This window comes from Aquarana catesbeiana, linkage group LG02 (assembly GCF_042186555.1).
Source record: "Aquarana catesbeiana isolate 2022-GZ linkage group LG02, ASM4218655v1, whole genome shotgun sequence".
NCBI classification, from domain to species: domain Eukaryota; kingdom Metazoa; phylum Chordata; class Amphibia; order Anura; family Ranidae; genus Aquarana; species Aquarana catesbeiana.
In genome coordinates, this window is record NC_133325.1 from 151853081 (window position 1) to 151869614 (window position 16534).

The 16534-nt window shown below is 42.5% G+C and overlaps 1 protein-coding gene across 1 annotated transcript in view; it reads left to right on the plus strand.

Moving 5' to 3' along the window:
* The first annotated feature begins 3578 nt into the window (after positions 1-3578).
* Positions 3579-16534, plus strand: part of NCKAP1L (NCK associated protein 1 like) — a 382805-nt gene continuing 369849 nt past the window's right edge. The window contains exon 1 of the mRNA XM_073613639.1: positions 3579-3981. Coding sequence (XP_073469740.1) covers positions 3880-3981 — 102 coding nt within the window. The 5' untranslated portion in view covers positions 3579-3879. The remainder of the gene's footprint in view (positions 3982-16534) is intronic.

Here is a 16534-nt window from a genome sequence, read left to right on the forward strand (position 1 = left end):
CTAGGCCAGATACCAGGAAGCAACTGAAGAAATGTAAAAGGTTGAAAACAAGAAAATGTAGTATACTGTATCTTCCAATTCATTTACTAATAGATTGCAGCATAGCAGCATAAGGAAAGGGCAAATGCATTTTGCTGAAAGAGCGATGCAGTGCCCAAAATGTTAAGCACTATGATACATGTTTAAAGCTGAATCACAAGTATGGAATTTGTTGCATGGTTACAGTAGCACTGTACCCCCATAGGAGTGCCTTAATAGATTGGGTTCTCTGTTCTTTGTCACAACCCTGTGAACAACCTTGTCCCCTCTTAGACAACAAGTTAAGCAAACAGAGAGTGTAATACTGTTTGGAACACAAAGATAAATACTCTGCATACAATTATAATTTAGGAATACCAGGAAGTAGACACCAGACTGATAAGTGGTAGCAGAACCTAATATATTGTTACCGATTGAAGTAAATGGCAATAGGTTCATAAATGTGCAAATAGAGAGTTCAGTCTATCAAAATCCACAAGACAATATACAGTATTCACTAGATTACAGCAGTTTGGTGATGAGTTTTATATAGTTGAACGGATCAAAGACAGCCCTTTGCCCTATTTTTTCAGCTGGCTAGCATTGGGGCCCAGTCTTTATGGTAGTGCACATGAATACAGTCCCAGCAAAGTCTGCATGCTGTAATAAGGGCTGCTAGTCAAATGTTCAGTCTCTGTGTGCTCAGTTTCTACTAGCAGCAACAGGTCTATGACAGCATTGCCCGCTCACCAAGTGCGGCGATACAGTCACATCAGTCCCACTGTTCAAACATCCTCTGTATCTGCTTGGAGTGGCCCCATTCTCAGCCAAGAACTCGTCAGCAGTCCATGTCTACAAATCCATCAGTGCAGCATATCAGTGTCCATCAGTGCAACATATCAGTGCCCATTAGTGCAGCAAATCTGTTCAGCCTATCAGTGCCACCTATCAGTGCCCATCAGTACTGTATTATCAGTGCCGCCTCATCAGTGCCCCACAGTGCAGCCTCATCAGTGCCCATCAATGCAGTCTATCAGTGCCCATCCGTGCAGCCTCCTCAGCGCACATCAGTGAAGAAATTACTTGTTTCTTGTTTGACAAATTGTATATATATATATTGTCTCAAAAAATATAAAAATGTAATATAGGTACAGTGTTGCATGACCAGGCAATTGTCATTTGACGTTTGACAGTGCTGAAAGCTGAAAATTGGCCTGGGGCAAGAAGGGGCTCAAAGTGCCTGGTATTGAAGTGGTTAAAGTATAACTAAAGGAAAAACTTTTTTTTTTTTCATTTTGGACAGAGTTGAGAGGGATTACAACACCTATCAAGTTTTTACTGCTGTCTGCAAAACTGTAATGCCGCGTACACACAATTGGAAATTCGGCCAGCATAAGCCCGATGAGAGCTTTTGGTCAGAAAATGCGACCGTGTGTATGCTCCATCGGCCTTTTGCTGGCCGAATTACAGCCAGCAAAGATTGAGAGCATGTTCTCAATTTTTCGGTCGGAAAAAGTTCCTATCCGAAAATGCGATCGTCTGTACAAATTCCTACGCGCAAAATTCCTACGCATACTCGTAAACAATTCGACGCATGCTCAGAAGCATTGAACGTCATTTTCTCGGCTCGTCGTAGTATTGTACGTCACCGCGTTCTTGTCAGGTCGAAAGTTCAGCGAACTTTTGTGTGACCGTGTGTATGCAAGGTAAGCTTGAGCGGAATCCGTTGAACAAGCCATCATATCTTTTTCCTATTCTGATCGTGTGTACGCGACATAAGGGAGATTCACCCTCCTTACGCTATGCAAAATTAAAAAGTTTTGCCTTTAGTTTTGCTTTAAGTTAGTCAACAAAGGGTGCCACTTAAACTCCAAACTTTCTGCATTAATCAATGTACAACACTCTACTACTAAATTGCCAGACCTAAAAATAGCTTTTTTAAGTTAAAGTGATACTAAAGTCTCATTTTTTTTGTTTAAAAATAACAAACATGTCTGGGCTGCTCTGTGCAGTGGTTTTGCACAAACCCAGATCCTCCTCTTCTCGGGTGCCTCTTCGGCGCTTCTGGCCCCTCCCTCCTGCCGAGTGTCCCCACAGGAAGCAGCTTGCTATGGGGACACCCAAGCTGAGCCAATGCTCCGCGTGTCCATTTAGACACAGAGCCCCAGCCCCTGCCCCCCTCTTTCCTCACTGGCTTGCAGACTTAGATTGACAGCAGTGGGAGCCAATGGGGCTTCGCTGTTGTCTCTGCCAATGAGGAGGGAGAGTCGCGGACAGCCGAGTCTCTCGAAGCACATTGCTGTATCTAGATGGGGTTCAGGTAAGTATTAGGGGGGCTGCTGCACACAAAGGGTTTTTTATCCTAATGCATAGAAAGCATGAACCACTTCAGTTCCGGAAGGTTTACCCCCATTAATGACCAGGCCATTTTTTGCAAAACGGCACTAAGTTATTTTAACTGACAATTGCGCGGTCGTGCGATGCTGTACACAAATAAAATTGATGTCCCTTTTTTCATTCAAATAGAGCTCTCTTTTGGTGGTATTTGATCACCTCTGTGGTTTTTATTTTTTGCGCTATAAACAAAAATAGACTGACAATTTTGAAAAAAAAACCCAATATTTTTTTACTTTCTGCTATAAAACATATCCAATAAAATTTTTTTTAAAAATCTAATTTCTTCATCAATTTAGGCCAATATGTATTCTGCTACATGTTTTAGGCAAAAAAAATCCCAATAAACGTATATTGATTGGTTTGCGCAAAAGTTATGGCGTCTACAAACTATGGGATATTTTGATGGATTTTATTTATTTATTTATTTATTTTACTAGTAATGGTGGTGATCAACGACTTTTAGTGGGACTACGACATTGCGGCAGACACATCGGACACTAAGTGACACTTTTGATTTTTTTTGGGGGACCAGTGACACCAATACAGTGATCAGTGCTAAAAAATATGCACCATCACTGTACTAATGACACTAACAGAGAAGGGGTTAACATCAGGGGCGATCAAAGGGTTAATTGTGTTCCTAGGGAATGCTTTGTAACTGTGGGGGGGGGGGGGGCTTTGACTGTGGGAAGACAGAGATATGTGCTCCTGCTTAGCAGAAACACAGAGTCTCTGTCTTTCCTACTAACAGAATGGTGATTTGTCTTGTTTGCATTGGCAGACTGCCATTCTGCCTCTGTCGGGAACGATCGGCGAGTCACGGTGCAAAATCACGTACCTGTACGTGATTTCACGCAGAGGAGGCGCTGCCCCACAGTACATTTACACGGGGCGGTCGGCAAGAGGTTAAGATAAAAAAACCTTCTGCCTTTACAACCACTTCATAAAATCTGTACTTTCTTCTTGGTGACTCAGAATGATACATAGTATAGATTTGATATATTTGCTACATTTTATAGGATACTTTTTTGTCCCAAAATGATATGGAGGATAAAAGCACAGTAACATATGTTGATATTATAAACTTAAAATAAAAAAAAAAAAAAAAAAGCTAAAACTGACACCACAGGCAGATACAAAGAGGAAGTGGTATGAGTGAGAGGTACTCTGTCAGCTTCTGCGTTTTGTGTCACTCTGTAAGTTTCTGTGTTAGTGGGTGTCTGAGACATTGTAAGCTAATGTCTAGATGACTAGTTGAGCGTCTCTGATAGAAAGCAGAAGTTGCCTCAAAATCTTATGTTCTGGGGACCATCCAGACACTCATGGGCCTTCAGAGAGTTTGTCCTCATCGCCGATGCATGTGGAGTCTAGGGTGATTGCTGGATTTTAATCTATAACGTTTTCAGAGGAGAGAATAAGATCATCTACAGAGTAGAGGATAAGATAACTTTTTTGGTAGACAAGATGGCTTTGGGTTCTACATATCAACACAAACTGGCTGAAAAGCTCATAATACTAAACGACAGGGGGAAAGGAGTTTTGATCCGAATCTATAACATCAAAAAGGTAAGAGCCTTAACTAAAGTATTTGCTACTTGACATGACCATTGTTATTCTTGACTTGTAGCATTTTGATATGCATGGGAGTGGTAGGCTGTTCAGACACATTTGAAGAGGGTTACTTGGTGATGCTCACCAAGTAACCCCCTTCAAACGTGTCTGAATAGTCACCAATGATTGGTGACAATTATCAAGGACCTCAGGACCTCTGTGTCCCAAAGGGTTTAGTGCATCCAGCGCCTATCTGATCATGCTGGCAAATTCTTTACTCTCATCTACATTTGTGACTTAAGGAAAGTCAGCTTCTTACAATAGCTATGAAACCAAACCAATGTATTTTGTATTTTTTTTTACTGCATCTGTAAGGTAGAGATGAAAAAACGACTATGAGCGATACAAACGCCATAAGCAATCTTTTTGTAAACACCTACTAAGTAAATAAAATACTGGCTAAAAATCAGCCAACAGCCTTATAAAAACAGGAATCAGCTATTTAGATTCCTCTTCTCCTTTTTGACTTTTACGGACATTTATGAGGAGGTGGCTTTACATTTTGAGAGTATTGGCCAACTTGGACAAGCAAAGCTCATTACCTACTATGAGTGGTTGTAGTAAATGTGTGCTTTCACACAAGTTTACTGTGCATAAACGTAAAATTTATGTAATTAACATCCAGATACCTCCAAAATGTATTGTGTCTGCTACCCACTTTTACTAATCAGCATCACTGCTGCAGTTTACTACTGAGGGTTCATAGCAATACAGGGATGACGTTTATTTGATTCTCTTCAGACTTTACTGAAGTGAAAATGATGTAACAGCTATATATGTTGTTATATAGAAATTAATATGTCCATATTTGTTTGTGTTTTCTGACATCAATACATTCTTCCCATTCATCCACAAACCCTGTGGATGGAGGGGGAGGAATTAGTTGTTTTTTCCTATTCGGGCTACGTATATGGCTAATCTAATACAGAAAGCCTGCTGCTGATCATAAGAGGGCTATAGGAACCCTTTTTGTTTCTACGGGATCATCTAAGGGTTTTGTTGCCTTCACTAGAATTGCTTTCTTAAAAGAAACCCACACATGCCTGAGCACTTTGGATGTTTTACTTGAACTCAACCACAGACCTAACATGGAAATAGCCTATCCTATTAGTTTTTAAGTAAATAGATATCAATCCCCTGTTTGTGGTGATAACAGAAGTATGCAGGGCAAAGCAACAAGTTTGCTTTCATACCCCATCGTTTACCAATACCCATACCATAGACTGAGCTTGAAGGGATCGCAATGGCAACTCTGCCCATGCTCCAGGGGTCTGTGCAGCCCCCCTGTTACATTAGGTTTTACACTGTGTTGCTGGGGAAAAGCACTTGCCACGTCACCCTGCGTGGGTAATTCAATAAACTCTGAGGGCCTGGGTGAATAGCAGTGGGCTTGTATGTAAAAAAGGGACCTCAGTGGGCCCAAACTGGGCCCCACCCGGGGTGGCTGGGCCCTCTGACTTCCAGATTCACACACAAGCCCACCGCTTTCACTTGGCAGGTCAGAGTGTGGCCTGCTTGCCCCCACCTTGTGTGCATGTGCAGGGCAGGGAGGGAGGGGTTGTACTGTATTGGGCGAAGAGCTGAGCAGAGAGTGCACCGCTGGGGGTAAAGGGCTCGCCCCTTAACCCTGTGTAGATGAAACAAGAAAAACTCAGGGGGCCCGGGACAGGCCTGGGTTTACTGAATTACCTATGCAAGGTGACGCGGCAAGTGCTTTTCCCCAGCAACACAGTGTAACATCAAATGTGACAGGGAGGCCCCACGGCCCCCTGGAGCATGGATTGGGTCATCATTGTGATCCCTGTGACCCCTCAAGCTCCACCCATGGTGGGGGTATCATGGTGTGTGGTAGAAGTGACGGGTGGTAGTGGAGGGGCTACAGGTCAACTTTTGCATTGGGCCCCACAAGCTTCATGTTACGCCTCTGATCCATACCCAGAAGTATTCAGTTCTTTCTTTGCACCTGATGACTAAACAGCATGATTTGGGGGAAAAAAGAAGAGCTGTTAGCGAGGGGGATCATAAAAGTAAACCTGTGCTTTGAGCATTTTAAAATGCAGGCCTAATTATTGCTTTTGGAACAGGTTTCTTTTTTTTTAGCAAAATTTTAGATTTTTCTTCTTCAAACTTCATCAGGACTATAACTATGGAGTCTATTTATATTTATTTATCTATATTTATTTATTTCTTAAACCCTGTGTAGTATATTTCTAAATGTATTCACATAAGGTTCGCACAACTTTCACCCAGGATTCACACACTGTCCAATGTAATCCAATTAGAAAAATGTGTGAATCTTGTGTTAAAACTTTAACAGATCTTGCAAAAGGAAAAAGATTATTAAGTAATGTCATGTTTTTCATGACATGAGCAGGACTTTTAGTGATTGTCACACCCATAGGATGGTTATTATAGTCACACAATCTGAACCAGAACACCTACCTACAGTGCCTTAAAAAGTACTAATAAGCCTTGAAATTTTGCACATTTTGTCATGTTACAACCGAAAACATAAATGTATTTTATTGGAATTTTATGTGATAGACCAACACAAAGTGGCACATAAGTGTGAAGTAGAAGGAAAATGATAAATGGTTTTCCAATTCTTTTACAAATAAATATCTGAAAGTGTGGTGTGCATTTGTATTCAGCCCCCTTTTCTCTGATACCCGTAACTAAAATCTAGTGGAACCAATTGCCTTCAAAAGTCACCTAATTAGTAAATAGAGTCCACCTATGTAATTTAATCTCAGTATAAATGCAGCTGTTCTGTGAAACCCTCAGAGGTTTGTTAGAGAACCTTAGTGAACAAACAGCATCATGAAGGCCAAGGAACACACCAGACAGGTCAGGGATAAAGTTGTGGAGAAGTTTAAAGCAGGGTTAGGTTTATAAAAAAATATCCTAAGCTTTAAACATCTCATTGAGCACTGTCAATCAGGTATCCAAAAATGAAAAGAGTATGGCACAACTGCAAATTTACCAAGACGTGGCCATCCACCTAAACTGATAGACCGGGCAAGGAGAGCATTAATCAGAGAAGCAGCCAAGAGGCCCAGCAGTGTTCAAACTCTAATTAAGAAGTGCAAAATGAGGGGTTCTGTTGAAACCAAACTACGCTCAGGTAGACCAACTAGAATTTCAGCCACAACTGCCAGGAAAATTGGGATGCAAAGAAAAACCCACAAATAACTTCAGGTGAAATACAGGACTCTCTGTTAGTCGTGCACTCCACAAATCAGGCCTTGGAAGAGTGGCAAGAAGAAAGCCATTGTTGTAAGAAAGCCATAAGAAGTCCTGTTTGCAGTTTGTGAGAAGCCATGTGAGGGACCCAGGAAACATGTGGAAAAAAGATCTCTGGTCAGATGAGACCAAAATTTAACTTTTTGGCCTAAAAGCAAAACGCTATGTGTGGCAGAAAACTAACACTGCACATCACACTGAACACACCATACCCACCATGAAACATGGTGGTGGCAGTATCATGTTGTGGGGATGTTTTTCTTCAGCAGGGACAGGGAAGCTGGTCAGAGTTAATGGGAAGATGGATGGAGCCAAATACAGGATAACCTTAGAAGAAAACGTGTTATGCTGCATACACACGATCGGAATTTCGGCCCGCAAAAGACCGATGAGAGTTTTTCGTCAGAAAATGCGACCGTGTGTATGTTTCATCGGACTTTTGTTGGCTGAATTCCAGCCAGCAAAAGCTTGAGAGCGTGTTCTCAATTTTCCAGTCGGGAAAAGTTCCTATCCGAAAATGCGATCGTCTGTGGCAATTCCGACACGGAAAATCCCTACACGTGCTCGGAAATAATTTGGCGCATGCTCGGAAGCATTGAACTTCATTTTCTAGGCTCGTTGTAGTGTTGTACGTCACCGCGTTCTTGACGGTCCTAATTTCAGCGAACTTTTGCGTGACCGTGTGTATGCAAGGCAAACTTGAGCGGAATCCCGTCGGAAAAGCCAGCATATCTTTTTCCGACGAGAAGTCTGATCGTGTGTATGCGGCATAAGAGTCTGCAAAAGACTTGAGACTGGGGTGGAGGTTCACCTTTCAGCAGGACAACAACCCTAAACATACAGCCAGAGCTACAATGGAATGGTTTAGATCAAAGCATATTCATGTGTTAGAATGGGCCAGGCAATGTCCAGACCTAAATCCAATTGAAAATCTGGGGCAAGACTTGAAAATTGCTGTTCACAGAAGCTCTCCATACAATCTGACAGAGCTTGAGTTGTTTTGCAAAGAAGAATGGGCAAAAATGTCACTCTCTAGATGTGAAAAGCTGGTAGAGACATCCCCAAAAAGACTTACAGCTGTAATTGCGGCGAAAGGATGGTTCTACAAAGTATTGACTCAGGGGGACTGAATACAAATGTATCCCACACTTTTCACATATTTATTTTTAAAAAATTAGGAAAACCACTTTGTGTTGGTCTATCACATAAAATCCAAATAAAATACATTTGTGTTTTTGGCTGTTGACAAAGGGTATGAATACTTTATCAAGGCACTGAACCCCAATAGATCTCATCAGGATGGTGCTGGTGGATCTGGTCAGCATATGAAACGCAATAGGTGTGACATCTGTATATAACTAGATGGTACAAATAAGGAGACTTTAAAATGAATCTGACATGACCTATAAGTGCCCTAACTTACAATACTGCTAACATGCAGACACTTTAAAGCGGTATTAAACCCCAAATCAAACATTAATCATATTACAGCTTAATAATTCTTAGATGTAATGGCTGCATTTGTTTTCTTTTTTAGTCTTTCTTCCTTTTATTTGAATGTGGTGCCAGTATGTCTGTTGTTTTTCAAGAGCATAAGCTGTTCTGCAGAACTATCAGTTATATGGTTGAGACAAACCATTAAACACTGACAGGGGTGCTTACAATAACCAGCTTTTATTTATTTATGTCAAACCTTAATCCCAAAAGGAGAAAAACTGTTGCTGTAACTGCTTATAAAGTGTTAGCTGGAATTCAGCTTTAATTTGTGAGTGTATCTAAATCTGCTAGTACATTCAACACTTCCCTCCCCCCAGACTGACAATGCTGCTGTCCAAAGGTACTCCTGTGCTCCTCCATCCAGAGAGGAGGCATTCTAATACAGGAGGTGTGTTACTGGCCAGGTCAATAAATGAAAAAGAGGGAAAAAAGCCTAAAAAGGTAAAATTAACGACTTTAGCTCCTTAAGATTTACCCCCCCCTTCACGAACAGGCCATTTAGTGCGGTACGGCACTGCATTACTTTAACTGATAATTGCACAACCATGCAATACTGTACCCAAATAAAATTGATGTTCTTTTCTTCCCATAAACAGAGCTTTCTTTTGGTGCTATTTGATCACCTCTGCGGTTTATATTTTTTGCGCTATAAACAAAAAAAGACTGACAATTTTGAAAAAAAAAAAAACAATATTCTTTACTTTCTGCTATAAAACACATCCAATATGAAATTATGAGGGAAGTAGAAGGGAAGAAGGGAAGAAGGTAGAACATTTGGTTGCTGAAGGCAGGATAGGCCTCCCTGAATAGATGAGTTTTCAGGGATCGCCTTTTTTTAATTATTATTTATTTATTATTTTTATTTATTAATTTTTTTTGCAGACCAGTGACCAATACAGTGATCAGTGCTAAAAATATAAACTGTCGCTTTGCTAATGACACTGGCTGGGAAGGGATTAGCATCAGGGGCGATCGAAGGGTTGAATGTGTCCCTCCTGCTGTAGCCAATCAGACCAGGAATTGCAGAATCACGTACCTGTATGTGATTCTGCGCACAGGAGCCGCTGCCCCGCAGTAAATGTGCGTGGGGCGGTCGGCAAGAAGTTAATGCAGCCACTACATCTATTGATTTGCAAGCTGCCATATATTACATTTTTGGTTTTGGCTTTAACCCTTTTGCAGCAAAACCCTTTAACCCTTTCGTCGCCAGGTCCGTATGTCATACGGACCTAACGGCGGGGGGTATCACACACATGGATTGTGTGTGAAACTGACAGGCAGACTCCGGCGCCCCCCCCCCCCCCACACCAAGGCGCCCCACCATGCCTACCGGATTCTGCTTGCCCAGCGGGTCTGGGATGTCCATGGCGGGTGCCGGCGGGTAGAGTGGAAAGAAAAGAACGGACACACGTTTGAAAAAAGAAAAATGGAAGTTCCCCGTGGGTTTTTTTTAGCAGCAATTATAAATAAAAAAAAGATTTTATTCAAAATGATTAGTTTTATTAGAAAAAAGGCTCTGGACATAAGCCATACGAGACAAAGATTTAAAAACATGAGCTCCGGTTTACATGATGCATAACCCAGTGAATTGAGGTAACGAATCAGACAGCAAATTTGATATCATGTGGAAATTATTGAAAAAGGTATGCATACAACGCACGTCTGTTCTCCTCCCCTCCTTGTGACCTGGAAAGTGACGTCTCTGACGTCACTTCCGTGTCAAACTCTCTGTGTCCCCAGCTCGCTTTGCTTGAAAAGGATGTTTTGCAATGCAATCTGCATTGCAAAACATTCAGTGGAGTACAGGGGAGACATGTAGGGTCTTTTAGACCCTGCATATCTCAAAAACGAGAATCTGTCACCTAAAAATCATCACATAGGGGACTGTTTGTCCCCTATGTGATGAAAAAAAAGTAAAGTAAGATTTTTTACATTTTTTTTTGTAAAAAAACAAAGTCACACCCAAGCACATACCCCCCCCAATTTTTTTTGAGGCCCCCCACCCTCACATATACATAGGCACGAACGTAAACGCATGCGTCGGGGTGCCTACATGTGGAAATGTCGATTGTGATACACATACGTATGCCGGAGTGTGAGCAATAATTCTAACATGATACCTCCTCTGTAACACTAAACTGTTACCTATAGGGGGATTTTGAAGCGTTGCCTATAGAAAATATAGGGTACTGAAGTTTGTCGCCATTTCACGGGCACACATAAATTTAAGGTTTGACATGTTGGGTATCTATTTACTCGGTGCAACCTCGTCTTTTATATTTTACCAAATATTTGGGTAATTTATTGCATTTGTTTGCCCTAAAATTAACGTTAGTTTGTTATTTACTGAAAGTTCGCGTTTTCTAGACCTTTACAGCAATGTCGTGTGACATAAAAAACTGCAACTACCACTATTTTATTCTTTAGGGTGTCTGCTTTCAGAAAATATATCATATTTGTGGGTTTTGTGTAATCTTCAGGCCTAAAATGATTTTTTAAACATGTGTTCAAAAAACGCAAAAGCGTCTTTGGCAGCGAAAGGGTTAAACCGCTTTAACTCTCTGCTAGTTGGCCTACCATTATGTAGCGGTCACCTCCGAAAGGGTCCACTGATTTGTCCCAGGTTCCTTCCCCAAGTTGGTGTAGTGGCAGCCAGGCAGACAGCAACAGTCACTTTTTCTGGCTCAATGAACAGGCTAGGGGTGTTTTTTTATGGTTTATTGTAAACCTGAACTTGGATAGGGTGTAGGGAGCTGTGGGATACTCCAACAACACTGGACAGCAATAAGAGGACACTCTTTGTCAAGACCTCTGACTTTAGTCCCTCTAGTAACCACCAAGGAAATGAGTAACATTGAGACCCCATAAGAACTGCCCCAATTTTGGTAAGTTAGGGACAGAAACAGCAAACAGTCACTAGGATCCCACACTCAGGTATGTACTCACAATGTCCCTGGATACTTGGATGCCTCCTTCCAATATCAGCCAGACATTTCTCCAATGAACTCTCTAGACCAGATCCTCAGTGAAATCCCTTAGTTAATTCCATAAATTCTCAGCAAAACAGCCCCCCAGCACTAGCATAGCTGGGACTTCGAAGTAGATCTTCAGCTGAGCTCTCCAGGGATTGGCTAAGACAACATAATTATTCAGGCTGCTGTTTTGCCTTTCCCAACTCACTGCATTTTAGAATCTTCCAAAAAGCCAGGAACCAGGAAACCAGTCAAACCTGCAGTCAGTGAAGCCTAGAACAGCCCAGGGCAAGCACAAACTGCTCCAATGATTACAGGGGAGCCAAAAGGAACTACATTTACCTAACTTTTCTACCAACCTATCTAGGAGGGCGCTATATTTACATTTTGTCTATTATGAATGCTGCAGCTGGATTCACCTTACCAACCACCAGGGACGTGCGCACTAAACCTCCTCTGTAACTCTAAACATGTAATCTGTAAAAAGTTTTAAAGCGTCGCCTATGGAGATTTTTAAGTACTGAAGTTTGGCGCCATTCCACGAGCGAGCGCAATTTTAAAGCGTGATATGTTGGGTATCTATTTACTGGGCGTAACATCATCTTTCACATTATACAAGTCGCTGAGCTACAACCCTCGAAGCTCAATTTTTTTTTTATTAATGTTCATGGCTCTGCCTCACCTGCCTCCCCTGACTGCACGTCCCTGCCAACCAATCCGTTTCCACCACCGCTCAATGCCAATCCTTCTACTGGCTTCCGATCGTCCAATGACAAATCACGCACAAAGCATATAACACTTACACTGCCCCAACTACATTACCAATCTAATCTCAAAATATCAACAAAACCATCCTCTCTGCTCCTCCCAAGACCTCCCACTCTCTAGCTCCTTTGTCACTTTCTCCTATGCTCGCCTCCAAGACTTCTGCAGAGCCTCTCTCTTCCTCTTGAACTTCTAACCCCAATCTGGCTATCTCCTACTCTGCTGACTAGTCAGTCCTTGAAAATGCAACCCTTTCAGAGAATTATGGGGTGTCTTGACGGGGCTCTGTAGCTTACGCATGTATTTGCAAATCTGTGCAGACTAAACCCCTTTTTTTTAACGCATACTGTTAGACAGGATAATTTGGTCGGTTGCAAGCTGGTCGGTAAGATGAGATAGGAATTTCTTTGGTTATGTTTCGCATGCGTTGCGCTTCCATGTGCTCCTTGCTGAAAAGGCCAGTTATAGATGAGGGCAGTGGCCATTTGTTTGTACTGTTGGAATATTGGTGAGGGGACGCAGTGGACACCTTTGCTGCCATGGTCCTTAATGCTGGGTGTCCAGTGCGCCTATGTGCCTTTAAGAAGGGGTGGGCTCCCTCCAGGCTCACTTGCCCTCTGCCTATCCATTATAATGCCTATGCTTCCATTGTGGAGGCTCTCAAAATTTTGAGTTAGGACTACAGAAAAAAATGGGGTGCCTTGACGGGGCTCTGTAGCTTATGCATGTATTTGCAAATGTGTGCAAACTAAATTCCGGTTTTTACTGCATACTGTTAGACAGGATAATTCAGTTGGTTGCAAGCTGGTCGGTAAGTTGAGTTAAGAATTCTCTTTGTTTTTTTGTGACATGTGTTGCCCATCCATGTGCTCCTTGCTGCAAAGGCCAGTTATAGGTGAGGGCAGTGGCCATTTGTTTGAACCCTTCAGAGAAGCTTATCCTGCCTTCACCTAATAAACTGTGCATTTACTTTCTCCGTCAGCTGATTCCATAATGCCTTTTGCATCACTTGCCCCTCCCTATCTCCCTTTATTCTCTAAAGAGATACACAAACTGTGGGCAGGATACAGTATAAATTCTATAAAACAATAATAATATTATTATTATTGGCAGTGTCTGCCACCCCTCTTTGCCAATCCCTACGCTGGCTCCCGATCGCCCAGCAAATTAAATTCAAAATACTAACCACAACATACAAAGCCATTCACAACTCTGCCCCAAGCTACATCACTAATCTTGTCTCCAAATATCACCCAAACTGTCCTCTCTGCTCCTCTCAAGACCTTCTACTCTTAGGCTCCCTTGTCTCCTCCTCCCATGATCGTGTCCAGGACCTCTTCAGAGATCCTCCCATCCTCTGGAACTCTCTACCTCAACCTATCCAGCCATCTCCTACTCTAGCTGCCTTCAGGCAATCCCTTAAAACTCATCTCTTCAGGAAAGCCTATCACGCCTCCAACTAATCTTTTACCACTTCTATCAGCTCATTCCCCACCATTACCACCTTTTGTACCACCTGCCCCACCCTATTAGAGTGCAAGCTCTTCTGAGCAGGGCCCTTTTAATCCTCTTGTCTTTTATTGTATTGTAACTGTATTGTCTCCCTTTTATGTTTTAAAGTGCTGCGTAAACTGTTTTCACTGTATAAATCCTGTATAATAATAATATTATTAATGTATCAGCGTGAAACTTTAATTACTCCTTGTGGAGCCCCTGGGATTATAGGTCCATACGGTATAGAGAGCTTCAACTGCTTTCTTGTATAGTCATTTTTATATTAAGTAGATGTGTATGAGCTTTGTGTTTCTCAGCTTTCAGTGGGTGTGATGTACACACTCTTATTTCCTGTCAGTTACATTCTTCTTATAGCTATGAGGAAGAGGAAGTGAAAAGCCCTGTGCTGTCAAGATACAGTCACTTCTTTTTTTGTCAAAATGTCAGCTCACATATTTTACAATAATAGAAAAAGTTTATTACTAATAATGTCATAACTCAGCCATACATGCCAATCTCTTAAAAACACAAGGGTATTGTCCCTTAGCAGGGGTGCACGACCTCTTTGGGGTCAGTTCACCACATTCAGTAATGCTACCACTTTGTGTTGTTTGTGAAATTTTAAACTAAAAAGTATATTTGCAATTCACAAAAGGCTTTAGCACATGAGGCATTATTTATTATTTGTTGCATGTCCTATTCATTAACTAGAGAACACAGTGGAACTATCTGAGCCGAGAGAAAAATATATAATTCATTCCAATAAATATGGAGTCATAAAAATAAATACTACTTATAGCTGAATAACAGTTTCATGGCAAGAAATGAGTGCATACCTGTGCAATATCTAGGTACATGAATTGGTCCTGAATATTATTAAATATTGATAAACTAACTAGTACAATTTACAGAACTGTTGCAATTGTGTAATATACTGTTGTTGACAACTACAAATACTTATCTCAATTTTCACACATTTATTAGATTTTGTTTCAGATGCATTTTCATTTTGAGTGTAGCTCTATGAGGATTATTAACTTAAAATGAAACTGCAGCCTGCTCACATAATTTGTAATAAAGAGATCTTTGCCATTCTGAAGCTTCCCTCCAACCACTTTGCATATTATTTTATATATACTGTGATTCTGTACTTGCCAAATATACTGCAGAAATCTCATAATCTAACATTGTAAAAAAGTTATAGGGACACTTTTTTATCTGTAGGCGGAGTCTTATTATAATTAGGGGGCGTGGTATTAGTTTTAAGGCGTGGTGTAGAAGGAAAAGGAAAATGCAGCGCACATAGTGCGCAGCGGCAAAAAATGGGCTTAGTTTAACCTAACAGCGGGTGTGGCGTAAAGGGGGCGTGGCTCAGGGGTGTGTGGTCCAAGTCTGAGATGAACGAGGGATGGAGGGAGAAAGAAAGAAAGAGATAGGGAGGGAAGGAGAGAGAAGCAAGGAAAGAAAAAGGGATGGACAGACAGCAGGCCCAGATCCTACACCACAATAGAAATATGTGTATTCTGCGTATTATATGTATAAGGAGTGAGTCCTTACATCAGGTGTCCCCAGGCAGCGGAGTCCCTCCTTACATTAGGTGTCCCCAGCGGAGTGCTTCCTTAAATCAGGTGTGCCCAGCGCAGTCTCTCCTTACATCAGGTGTCCCCAGCGGAGTCCCTTCTTACATCAGGTGTCCCTAGTGGAGTCTCTCCTTACATCAGGTGTCCCCAGCTGAGTCCCTCCTTACATCAGGCATCCCCAGTGGAGTCCCTCCTTACATCAGGCGTCCCCAGCGGAGTCCCTCCTTATATCAGGCGTCCCCAGCGGAGTGCCTCCTTACATCAGGTGTCCCCAGCAGAGTGCCTCCTTACATCAGGTGTCCCCAGCAGAGTCCCTCCTTAAATCAGGTGTCCCCAGGCAGTGGAGTCCCTCCTTACATCAGGTGTCCCCAGTGGAGTGCTTCCTTACATCAGGTGACCCAGCGGAGTCCCTCCTTACATCAGGTGTCCCCAGCGGAGTGCCTCCTTACATCAGGTGTCCCCAGCGGAGTCCCTCCTTACATCTGGTGTCCCTAGCAGAGTCCCTCCTTACATCAGGTGTCCCCAGGCAGTGGAGTCCCTCCTTACATCAGGTGTCCCCATTGGAGTGCTTCCTTACATCAGGTGTCCCCAGCGGAGTCCTTCCTTACATCAGGTGTCCTCAGGCAGCAGAGACCCTCCTTACATCAGGTGTCCCCAGTGGAGTGCCTCCTTACATCAGGTGTCCCCAGGCAGCGGAGTGCTTCCTTACATCAGGCATCCCCAATGCAGTAGAGTCCCTTGGCTCTGCCTCTCACAGACTGGTGTCGTGCCAACATCGGTATCCCCCAGAAAACCTGTTTCCCCTGGCTCTCGGCTGGCTTTCGGCTGAAATCGGAACTCCGCCCCTGCAGCCTACTGCACACCAGCTCCTCCTAATCTCTGCCCCTCCAGCCCTCTACACTGCAGCTCCTCCCACTCTCCCTCGCAATATTATTCGACCATCTATCGCCCCTGTGC